Below are 12,026 nucleotides of genomic sequence, written 5' to 3'. Positions count from 1 at the left end.
AGGCTACATCACTACCTATTAGATCTCCTTTGCTTGTACTTAACTTGTCTGTTGGTATCGACAGTGGTATTAGCCACAAGCTGACCTACATAGCTGTCCGAATGATGCCTCAATCTGATGCCATTTACTTGTTTTCTCCAAATGCTTGTGCTCTGCACTGTCGACTGGTCCTTTCACAAGACAGCTGACCTCTGACATTACGTCCAACAAACGCTGCCGTATCTAATGCAGTTTACAATTTCAACCTGGTAGTTAAACCAAAAATACGATTTCTGTCATCATTTACTCACCCTCATGTCATTCCAAACCTTTTTTCTGTGGAAGACAAAATGAGATTTTTTTTATGTTGGTGACCACTAAAAAAAAAAAAAAAAAAAAAAAAAAAACATTTCCACAGAAGAAAAAAAGTCATACAGGTTTGAAACAATAAACTATTCCTTTAATTGCTTCAGGGTAATTATTTTTAATTAAAACTAAAACCGAAACTAAAATATAATAAAAACGTTAGGCCTACTTGAAATAACAAACTCTAACTGAAATATAATAAAATATTAAAGACTCATTTTAATTTAGTTTAACTTGATGTCCTAAAATAACTAAAACTAAAATAAAAACAAAAACGGCTAGACATATTTTAAAATAACGAAAAACAAAATTCTAAAACTTAAAATTAAATCGGAAAATATAAAAATGAAATCTGATTCAAAATATTAATAAAAACTATAAGGCTGTCCTTTTGAACTTTCTATCCATCATAGTATTCTGGAAATAAAATTCCACGAAAATATGAAACAGCACAACTGTTTCAACATTGATGATAAGAAATGTTTCTTGAGCAACAAATCAGCATATTAGACTGATTTCTGAAGGATCATGAGTAATTAATTATTACCAACATAGGAATAAATTACATTTGAAAATATATTAAAATAAAAAGCACTTATTTTAAATTATTATAATCTTTCACAATATTACTGTTTTACTGTATTTTTGATCAAATAAACGCAACCTTGGTGAGAGAGACTCTGAGACTTCTTCAAAGCCTGACCCTAAACTTTAGCCCCCGGTTTCAGACGAGGCTTCAGCTAGTCCCAGACTAAAATGCACGTTTGAGCGGTTTTAACTGAAAGCAACTTAAGCTGACACATCTTAAAATATGTCAGAGCCATTGTTTTGTCTCGAGATGCACACCAGTTTTTTTCTGGCACGTTTATAAAAGCTACTTAAATGCCCTAATTGAACTAAGGCCTAATCCTGGCTTAATAAATGTAAATAGAAAATAAACGTACAAATTCTTGATTTAGTGGCCATAAACATGCTTAAATTTATACAAATATGATAATGATATGAATTGACAAATAATAAAAAGATTATGCAGTGTCATGATGTGAACAATTACGTTATTGTTTCTGAATGCATTCATTCATTCATTTCCATTACATGATGCAAGGAGTGGCATACGCTCTCATCCAAAGCAGACTAAATGACAAAGTATTTTTTAAGTGTATAAGGAAGTTGCGCCAGAAGGGTGGTGTTTTGTGCAAGAGCAGTCGTCATATGCTTCCCTCATGCTTAGGCACCTCATTGTGTCATATTACTTAACTTTTCCCTTTTTTATTTTTGTACTTTTACTGGTGAATGTTTATTGTTAGACCACAATGTGACCTAATTGTTTAGTTGCTATGAGCTAAATTTTAGATATGTGCTGCCCTCTAGAGGAACCCAGGACATTTACTTAACATACGAGGAAGAGAAGTACAAAAACAACATTTATTTGACTGTAATATAGCAGCCTGTTGGTACAATTTCAACATGCAGTAAATATTGTGTGTCATTTCAATGAATAGTTCCAGTGTTATTACTCACATTATTTATTAACATTCATGGGTCATTTTACAAAACAGAATAGCATACTACAACCTGTAAGAATTTGCCAAACAGAATTGTCAGTCCAACAATTCCTATATCAATTAGTAGAACCATTTGAATATTAAAGTCAATAAAAGTCAAAATACTCCCAAAATATGCATATGTTAACCAGTAGCAGTGCAAATGCATTGATACTGTTGCAAAGGTGGGCATGACTGAGTATTGGTCCAGCATCTACAACATCAGATTCAGAGATATATTAAACAAAATGTCTACAATTTACTCTTTGAAGTCCATACTGCAGATACTGCGTTCAAATATGATTTTTTTCGCTAGCCATGTTCTGATATTAGTTATTAACGAGTTATATAATGAGAATGTTATGCTACAGGGATTAAAAAAATAAATAAATGTACTACAGTTTATTATAGCCTGTAAAAACCTTGGCATGCCTGGGACAAGGTTAAGGGGGTCACAACATACAGACAGGACAGCTAGCAGTCCATTACACCCTCGTCTCTCGGAACAGCCTCGAGTTCCTTTCCCCGGGTCGATTTTAGTGTGTGCACGGAGAACAATTCTGTGCTGCACGGCATGAGAGTTTCTTAAAAGTGGGTTTGTAAGGTGTTCGATTTTCACAAGTTCACATTTTTTCTCAGTCTCGTGCTCACTTCTGAAATTCCTGAGGGGTGCTGAACGTTTCGTACACGTTGGCGGCAAACTCTTTCACCTGGTCTATCAACAGGAGATCCTAAAACATGAAAGAAAACAATATACATTGGTGTGTGTGGGGGCAGCTTTTATGCCACATGGAAGTCAAAATGTGTCAATGCATGTGAAGGTTCTCACCTGGACAAAGTGACTTGGTATTTCACTGCATATTGAATGTATCTGTCCGTTGATGATGGGAATGATTTTGGCTAGCGGTAGGCTTACATGCGATAGTCTGGAAGACAGGCATGAAAAGCAGGACTGATTATCTTTTTTTCAACTTAATAGTAATATACTGTGATAAAATCTGAAAAAAAAAAAAAAAACCTGGTACATCTGATATTCTGACATTAAAATGTGCTAAAACCCATTTTAAGACATTTTCGGACTGTATACTTTTTGCTTTAAGAGTGTTTTTCTGATATACAGGGTTCATACACATATTTACCAATACATTTTCCATGACTTTTACAAAATTTTCTGGTTTTATTTATTTATTTATTCCAGACCTGGAATATGGTTATCCTACTGCTCATAAAACATTCACTACTAGGCTTAAGAGATATAACCAGTTTAGATGGAAAGGATCTCAAGATGACTAGCTGAAGACATTACTCTAGCTATTCCCATTAATAGACACAATACTTCCTTGAAAATAAATTCCAGCACAGCAGGTCATAATGAAATGACCTTTGACAATAGAGAATGTTTTATACAATGAACTTTGTTAGAAAGCTACACATGGCTATTTATCTGTTCAATAAAATACCTTACTCACCTGTTGAGTGATAAAAACGCCATCATTAGTGTAGCTTTAAGCCACAAAGTAAAAAGTACTTTTTACAACTTATCTGACAATTTTGAAAAACGTCAGTATTGCAAGATGTAAACTCGCAATTACAAGTTTAGTCGCAATTTAATAATTTATTTTTTATTCCACGGCAGAACCGAGCTTCCATTGGTTTGTTATTTGTTATTATATAAACCCATTTTGAAATGTGTCTTAATTGTGCAAATTTAACACTTTTTGGGGTAACTGTATATACCTTCTTGAATAAAAATAAATGCATGTACACTGACCGATCAGGTGTACTGGAGGGGGTGGAGTCTCCCTGCGGGGGTCGGAAAAACTCTGCCATGTTGTCTAAGAATCGGATAAAGCCTCTGCTCAAGCAAGTACGGAGTACAGTATGGAAGTCTGGACTGAAAAAAAAAAAGTTTAGATGTAATTAGTACCCAGCTACAGAGCTCAATGATGTGCCTATGCTGAAGTGATCTGTTAAAGGTGCACTGTGTCATTTTTAGCGGCATCTAGTGGTGAGGTTGCGAATTGCAAACTACAGAAGTTACGGTGGCCAACAGGAAAAGATGTCGTCGTCTGAGATAGCAGAGAGTAGCCAGTTAAGCAGTGAGGTTTCTTTACAAAGATAAATTAAGAAATTAGGTTTACTTAATTATTCAGTAAAACGATGTTATTGCGAATATTATTGTTACTTGTTCATCACTGTGTCAGTGTTTTATTCGCTGACTTTAGCTAGCTTCTTTGCACTTGAACAACATAGTGACGAAATGCGTTTGTCCCTTTAGGGCCACTGTAGAAACATGTCGGCGCATTTCAATGTATGTGAACCCGCAGTGTATGTAGATAGAAATGGCTTATTCTAAAGTAATAAAAATGTTTTTATACACCACTGAAAACATAGTTATGTATATGATATTGCATTTCTGTCAACAGATCCTCCTAAATATTACACAATGCACCTTTAACCTATTGATTTCAACCAATTTAATCTCGTCTGCTTCATTTTTTTCCTTTGAATTCAGAACTGTTTCTTATAACTCATATAATACTGTATAAAATGAACTGAGTGTGTTAAGGCATTCAGTACAAAAATAAATCATGAGATTAATTGTGATTAATTACTTTAAACTTTTGAAAGTCCTAACCTTTTTATTTTCAATTTTTTAACTATATAGGTTTATATCAGTGCCTTGATTTCCCTCACCTTTCAAGCATATCTCTGGTTTCATTCAGCAGCTTTATTGTTGTGACATCATTTTCTGTGAGACCACAGGCCTGGGAGAAAAAAGAAAAGAAAAAAAGGAAAATAATAATTATATATATATATATATATATATATATAAAACAGACAAAAAGGAATAACTGATACATATTACATATTTATTTATAAAACATTTAAATTACTTTTTTAACAGTCACTTGTCGCCACCTACTGGCTTAATTATGTAATTGACACAATATTTATTTGAAGCATCAAGTTACTTACATTTTTTTTTTTATTGCTTCCTTAGACCAGTGTATACATTCAAACTGTAAACTTTTACCCCAGTACTTTTGTGATCGAACTTGTCAAAGCTTTATTATACAGAGCCGAATCGTTGTCTTTTAGGAATAAAATTGCGTGTCGAGATTGTGATCTTTTAACGATTAATCGTGCAGCTCTAATACTAATAAATGATATAAATAATAATAATAAATTACTAATCATTCACAAATAAATGATATATTATATATATGTACCTGTGAGGCTAGCGTGTTCTCTTCATCAGGCATCATGTACCAGGAAAGACTTTTGTGTTTAGAGGAAGCACAGCCATCCTCCACTAACTGTCTGATCTGAGTTAACTGTTGCTCCAACTCTTGTAGGGACAAACTCTGCTTCAGAGACACCCTGAGGAGGAGACATGAACAGCATTTAGCTGAGGATAACTGACATGGCTCAAAGCCACAAGTATGGGATGACTAGATTCATTCATCATCCAATCAAACACTCAGCGTACAGTCCAAGAACTTCCTGAACAGCTTTCTTCACCACAGTTATCAGTTCAATGAGCCCTAAAAAGACAGAAAAAAAGGAACATCGGTATAAACTATAGAGCATATGGCCTGTATGAACAGAAGATTAAACTATAATACAGATTAGACGCTCTTATACAGATCTGACATTGTCCTCACCTTCTCCAAGAAGGTGTTGGATACTTGACAGATATTGTTGTTGAACATCAGGAGGGGCGAAAGGGGTCTAAAGTAGCAGTATAAGAGAAATGTGGTAAAAATTACATGCGATAACATAATAAAATGACATTGCTTTGCCTTTAAAACACCAAGCCCTGACATACCGTTCCATTCTTTGTCACAGAGTTGTCCAGGTACAGGTAGCCACCAATTATGTTGAGCTGAACTCTGAGTAACACCACCAGCATGCAAGTGCTGTAAACCGCCACAATGCTGCGGGTAAAACCTGGAGGGCGGAGATCATTTCTGTTCATAACTCATTTTACTTCCATAATATGATGTATTGTCAAACAGGACATTCAGCAATAAATTGTAGGGTGGGAATTTATCTGATTGTGAAAAATGGGTGTTCCAAATCAGAATTCAGCCAAAACAATGCCATAATTATCTGGTCATTGCTCAACATTTTCCAGTAATCCTCATGACATCAATGGAAAAGAACATTTGTTTATCACATTTTATCAAAATTAAAAATAAATAAATAAATAAATTACACTACCATTCAAAATTTTGGGGTCGGTATAAGATTTATTAATGTTTTTGTTTGAAAGAAGTCTTTATTTGTTTGATCGAAAATACAGTAAAAAAATATTGTGACATATTCTTGCAATTTAAAATAACTGTTTGATATTTTAATATATACTAAAATGTATTTTATTCCTGTGATGGCAAAGCTGAATTTTCAGCAGCCATTATTCCAGTCTTGGAATAATGCGTTTTTATATGACAGCACCATCAACGGCAATATGAATCTGCAGCGGTCAGGTGGTACATCGGTCACGTGGTTCAAGTCAAAGCTCTTAGAAAATTCCCAGTTTACAAGTTGGAATTATGATTTCTTTGAGGAATTACGACACGGCATGAACCACAGTTGGTGCTCAAGAAACAATAATTATTATTATCAATGTTGAAAACAGTTGTGCTGCTGAATATTTTTGTGGAAACCAATATTTTTTTTCAGGATTCTTTAATGAACAGAAAAGTCAAACCATTTATTCAAAATCGATTTTTTTTGTAATAATGTAAATTCTTTACTGACACTTTTGATCAACTGTTGTGTTTTTTTTCTTAAGAAAAAGCTACATTGAATTGCCATTACTGTTCTATATATAACAACAAAAACGTTATATAGTTATATCAATAAAATTATTAATAAATTACAAAGACACATTTTTTTTTCTTAGGAATAAAGTACACACATCGCTAGTTCACAATAAGATTAAAAATGTGCATTAACAAAATAAATAGGGTCAATTTTTAGTTCATATTGAATACATATGGAATACTATTACAGTAAAGAAACTTTTTGAACTCACTAATAATCTTTAGATCCTCCCAGATTTCAAGTTTATTGGCTGGCCTGTGTGGAAAGACATGATGACTTATGTCAGTTATATTCTTTTATATTATAATGCAGATAATCATCTATAATTTACATGAAGCATGACTCACTTGGTCTTCAGCAAAGCAGTGAGGCTCTCTGAGTTCAGGTGATGTATGATTGCCTCTCGGAGAGTGGGGAGCATTGATAACACTACAAATAAAAGACACAATTACATACATCAGGCAGAAGAAACATCACTTTCATGAACTGTTCATGTAATTGTTTTATTTTACCTGTCATGTTACATGTCCTCTGGTTGCTTTCGAAATGAAACTGTCTCCGAGCTTGAGCGATGTATTCGGCTGCCTCTCGCTCCTGCATCTGCTGAATTTTTCTTTGTGCATATTTACCAAGTAGATAGACACCTGTGCATGAAGTATGAGGTTACATTACAATATAATACACAAGAAAGTGATATGCAATATGCAAGATCTATTCAGTAATATAAAATCGTTCTTAAGGTTAAAAATACCAGGGGAAAGTCCATATCGACTTTGCTATTGACTGTGCCAATAGAAAATCTAGGTGACAGGTGAGCTGAGATTAATGAGTTGAATGTGGAAATAAGAAATAATGCTTGGCAACACTGTAATAACATGCTAAACTATATACAAGATATTATAGCTACAAGTAGTTTTATTCATCCATTAAAAACAAGAAATATTTAATGCACAGTCACTAGCTAACAATCTCTGAACTACTATAAGCATGCAGGTGGTCTAGTTGGCCACGTACCTCCAACAAAAACCCCAGTGAAGATGAATTTCCTCTTATGGCGTTTGATGAAATTCCATGTAGAACTCAACATTTTTAAAACAGACTTGACACCACAAAACCCACACGCGAAAAACTAGATGCAAGTGCTTGTTTGGACGTAACTTACTAGCTAGCACAATGCTACATGGCAATAACTTCTCATGTTAGCAGCAAGCAGGCGAACTACAGATATCAGATCGAGTCGATTGATCGATTATGCGCTCGCTCGATCCACCGCCCTGGAAGGTCCTTCAAGTATTTTGCTCCCCCGTAAACACGTGCGCGTGTAAACAAAACGCCACTTTCCCCTAGATTTGTGCTGCTTTTTTTTATACGGTTATACTTTTTGTTGAGGATACTGATAGATATGCAAACAGACAGTTTTGATCGCGAAAAGAGTGAATTTCTGCAGCCATCAGAAAGTGAGATACAGACATGGATGTCAAAGGCGTTTGACATGGTAAAGACTCTCTAATGTTTTCTCTTACCATTATTTACCATGATAAGTGTCATCTCCCCTCCAATACCATAGTAACTGCAGCACTGTATTATTACTTTTACTGTGAGACTGCCTTTGTCGGAAAAGTGTGTATGTATGTATATCTTGTGTGTGTGTGTGTGTGTGTGTATTAACTGTAGTTGCTGTGGTATTTTCATTGCCATAAATGTGTATGGTAATGGTGAATTGTACTTTGGGTTGTTTTGAGAAATAATATTAACATATGACACATTAATATGACATATGAATTACTTTTAAAGGCAATTGAAGCCCTTGAAAATGGTGAGGTTCCAGTTGGCTGTCTGATGGTTTATAACAATGAGATTATTGGAAAAGGAAGAAATGAGGTGAATGAAACAAAAAATGTAAGTGACTTCACAATTCACTAATAATTGATCATTTCGTTTAAAGAATCATAATTTATTATTGTTCAATTTATTATGGTAATTGAAATTATGTCTAAGCTAACAACAATACCTAATCTAGCTGACTATCCCTATGCTCCAGTATGTATCGACAAATGACAATTTATCAATTACAGGACAACCATATTTTTCGGATCTGTTAAGTTATTCAGAAATACATAAACAATGCGGTTCATACAAACCGTGATGTGAACACACCTCTCCTATGATGGACATGTTTTCCATTTCTGAATCTAAATTCATTTTTATATTTTTTTGTGAGGCTTAAAGTCTAAATGTTTAGGTGGTGTAACAGTTCAAAGATTGTAAAAAATAAAAGTCTCACTGCAAGGCTTATTTTCTTGTAAATGAGTCATGATTAAGATGTATACACTCAAGGTATAAGGAACAAATTTGATTGTTTCACTTTAGTGGTTGCATAATATAAGTTTCTAAGAACATTATGAGAATTTCTTCTTTTTGTCATCTTAAACGTCCATTGCCATTGACCCATATATTATAGTTTATGTTATGTCAAGGCATTTTGATTAACGGTTCTTCCTAGTAAAGCAGGGAGAAACTTTGGACTAGACGAAACACCCTGACGTCTGTGCCTGCTTTGCCCAAGGCTACTCGGCATGCAGAAATGGTGGCACTGGATCAAGTGCTGGATTGGTGCCGTTTCAGAGAGAAGGACCCGAAGGAAGTGTGTGAACAGACTGTACTGTATGTGACAGTGGAGCCATGTATCATGTGTGCAGCTGCTCTGCGCCTGCTTTGTATCCTTGAAGCCAAAATGTGCTTCACTATTATTGGATTGACATTTACACATACACTACCATTTAAAAGTTTGTTAAGTGGCTAAGGTCTTTTTTTTAATGTTTTTGTAATAAAGACTCTCTTATGCTCACCAAGGCTGCATTTATTTGATCAGAAATACAGTAAAACAGTAATATTTTGACTATTACAATTTAAAATAACTGTTTTCTATGTGAATATATTTTAAAATGTAATTTACTTCTATGACGGCAAAGCTGAATTGTCAGCATCATTACTGCATGATTTGGTGCTCTTATTGTTAATGTTGAAAACATTTGTGCTGCTTATTATTTTTGTGAAAATAATTTTCTCTCTCTGATTCTTTAAAGTTCAAAAGCACCACATTTATTTGAAATAGAAATCGTGTGTAACGTTAGAAATGTCTTTACTGTCACTTTCAATCAATTTAATACATCCTTGCGTCATAAAACTATTTTTTAAATCCTACCAAACTTTTGAACTGTAGTGTAGATCTTTGTGTCAGTCACAGTCACCTTTTATAAAACAATTACTATCAAAAGTAGATTTTGAATGTGTTGTTGTGTTTACCACAGGATTTTATTGTCTAGTAGTCGCTTAATGGATACCTTAACATTTAGACAGACATACCTCTTGTTGTATATGGGTGCAAAAATGAGCGGTTTGGAGGCTGTGGCTCCGTCCTGGACATCTCATCAGATCATTTACCACACACTGGAACTACATTTAAGGTAAAAGTATTCCCTCCAATTCCTATCCAGTTAAATTTAAATTCCAGCTCATGCTCCAATTCAAAAGAAAGCCAGTTCCTTAAATTCTGAATTTTGCCCAACCGTTCTGTGTGGCTAGAATATTTTTCTTGTAGAAACTTCCACATTCCCTCGATTTTAGTCCAGACCACATTGCATATTTTTGCTGTAGCACATGCTTATTTGCTTATTACAGTGCATCGCAGGCTATAGAGCGGAAGAGGCGGTTGAAATGCTCAAGGCATTTTATAAACAAGAAAACCCAAATGGTAAGGGAAGTCTTGTTAATGTATGCATGTTAATCTCCATTGATGTTTTCATCGACATGTTACTGAAACATAATGTTTTTTCTCCCGTTTGTCAGCTCCCAAACCTAAAGTGAGGAAAGATTTGGTTAGTCCACCAGGTGGCGCTGTAGTCATTCAGGTAAATCAAGGACCACAAGATTGAGGAGAGAGAAACAATTGCTCCTTTGAGCTGAAATGGAAAATATTTGAACATTCAGACGATTGCATGACCTTGTATCTCAATGATTCTGCCATCTTTTTGAGATCATTGATTTAATCTACTTCTATCTGAGGAACCACATTGCCTCATTAGCCAGACCACACCGCTCGTAAACCTCCAGACCTCTTCTTCTCTGTGGCTGGACGCTGTGAGTCTCTTCACAGCATGTAGAAGCACAAGACTAGGCCTGTTCTGCATTAAAGCGCAGGTTCTTCTCCAGGTCTTGCTCTCTTTGTGTCCTTATATAACCCAGAACACTGGTTCTGAACTCTCAATGATCTCAGTCTTCGGCTCACTAGCAGATGCAGGGCAGACCTAGGTGGAGTTTCCACTTACTTCATTGCCAAAAACTTTAAAGGAATAGTTAAAAATTAATTTCTATCATTTCTTTTTCACCCTACATTTTCTTCCATAGAGCAAAAAAGGTGAATTTCATGAAGATTTTTTTTAAGAATACCAACCTAGTTTTTTCCCCAATATATTTAAAGTGAATGAAGACGGAGGCTGTAAAAAATACAATAAAAGTATCATAAAGCATAGCTTTGTGTTGTCCTTTTGTGTTCTCTGGAAGATGGTTTGGTATGACATTAGGGTGAGTAAATAATGACTCGATCTTCCTTTGGTTTGCCTGTAATTTATTATTTTTTTGTAATATCTCTCACACACTAACTTTCAAAAACACTGAACCTTTGTTGCGTCCTCACTAGTGTTGTTTTAGTATTATTTCTAATAATTTAATTTAACCTTTTTTTATATTTCCTGCTTTCATTTTAATTTTAGTTAGATTTTTTGTCATTTTGTTATGTGCTTTTGTCATTTGTATAATTTTTTCAAAATTATACTTTTTTTTTTGCCCAGAAAGCTTATATCATTTCATTTTTATAATATTTTTCTCTATTTTTCTATTTATTTACCTATAATTACTAGATTTTTATCAATAAATAATATAATTTAAGCACATTCTTCACATTCTTTCAACTTAAATTCAAGTGCGACAAAATTCCTAAGGTCTTGGACCACTCTGATGAACACTCAATTTTTAAAAAACTTTTCGAGCAAAATGACCCGAGGGAAGGATGAGGTTAATTCCATAGTTAACAAAAAAAGTTTTTAATAGTTTTAGTTAATAATAACCCTGATCTGCTCACTTCCACTTGTGAAATTATTCATGTTATGTTGCGTTTCTGGCTATTAAAGTATAGCGTATCTCTCATGAGCGGTATTATAATGGATTCTAAACCCCACATTATTAAATTGCCATGTAATGTGTTATTAGTGGCTGGAAGTGGGTTTCTGTGGGTACGTATGAAAG

The 12,026-nt window shown here is 34.4% G+C and overlaps 2 protein-coding genes across 2 annotated transcripts; one reads left to right on the top strand and one right to left on the bottom strand.

Moving 5' to 3' along the window:
* Nucleotides 1-1,756: 1,756 nt before the first annotated feature.
* pex3 (peroxisomal biogenesis factor 3) lies at nt 1,757-7,992 on the bottom strand. The gene is made up of 12 exons (XM_084091237.1): nt 7,737-7,992; nt 7,235-7,366; nt 7,070-7,151; nt 6,934-6,977; nt 5,722-5,843; nt 5,558-5,624; nt 5,383-5,437; nt 5,123-5,273; nt 4,587-4,657; nt 3,661-3,783; nt 2,719-2,815; nt 1,757-2,620 (listed from the first exon to the last, which is right to left on the bottom strand). Exons 1-12 carry the CDS (start codon nt 7,807-7,809, stop codon nt 2,537-2,539), a joined length of 1,101 nt encoding a protein of 366 aa, XP_083947363.1. The 5' UTR covers nt 7,810-7,992; the 3' UTR covers nt 1,757-2,536.
* A 90-nt stretch (nt 7,993-8,082) lies between these two features.
* Nucleotides 8,083-11,253, top strand: adat2 (adenosine deaminase tRNA specific 2). Its single transcript, XM_084091239.1, has 6 exons — nt 8,083-8,217; nt 8,517-8,621; nt 9,289-9,439; nt 10,083-10,189; nt 10,404-10,476; nt 10,572-11,253. Exons 1-6 carry the CDS (start codon nt 8,125-8,127, stop codon nt 10,655-10,657), a joined length of 615 nt encoding a protein of 204 aa, XP_083947365.1. The 5' UTR covers nt 8,083-8,124; the 3' UTR covers nt 10,658-11,253.
* The last annotated feature ends 773 nt before the right edge of the window (nt 11,254-12,026 follow it).

The sequence above is a fragment of the Abramis brama genome, assembly GCF_963993115.1.
Source record: "Abramis brama genome assembly, chromosome: 18".
NCBI classification, from domain to species: Eukaryota; Metazoa; Chordata; class Actinopteri; order Cypriniformes; family Leuciscidae; genus Abramis; species Abramis brama.
This window is presented reverse-complemented; position numbering and strand designations above follow the sequence as displayed.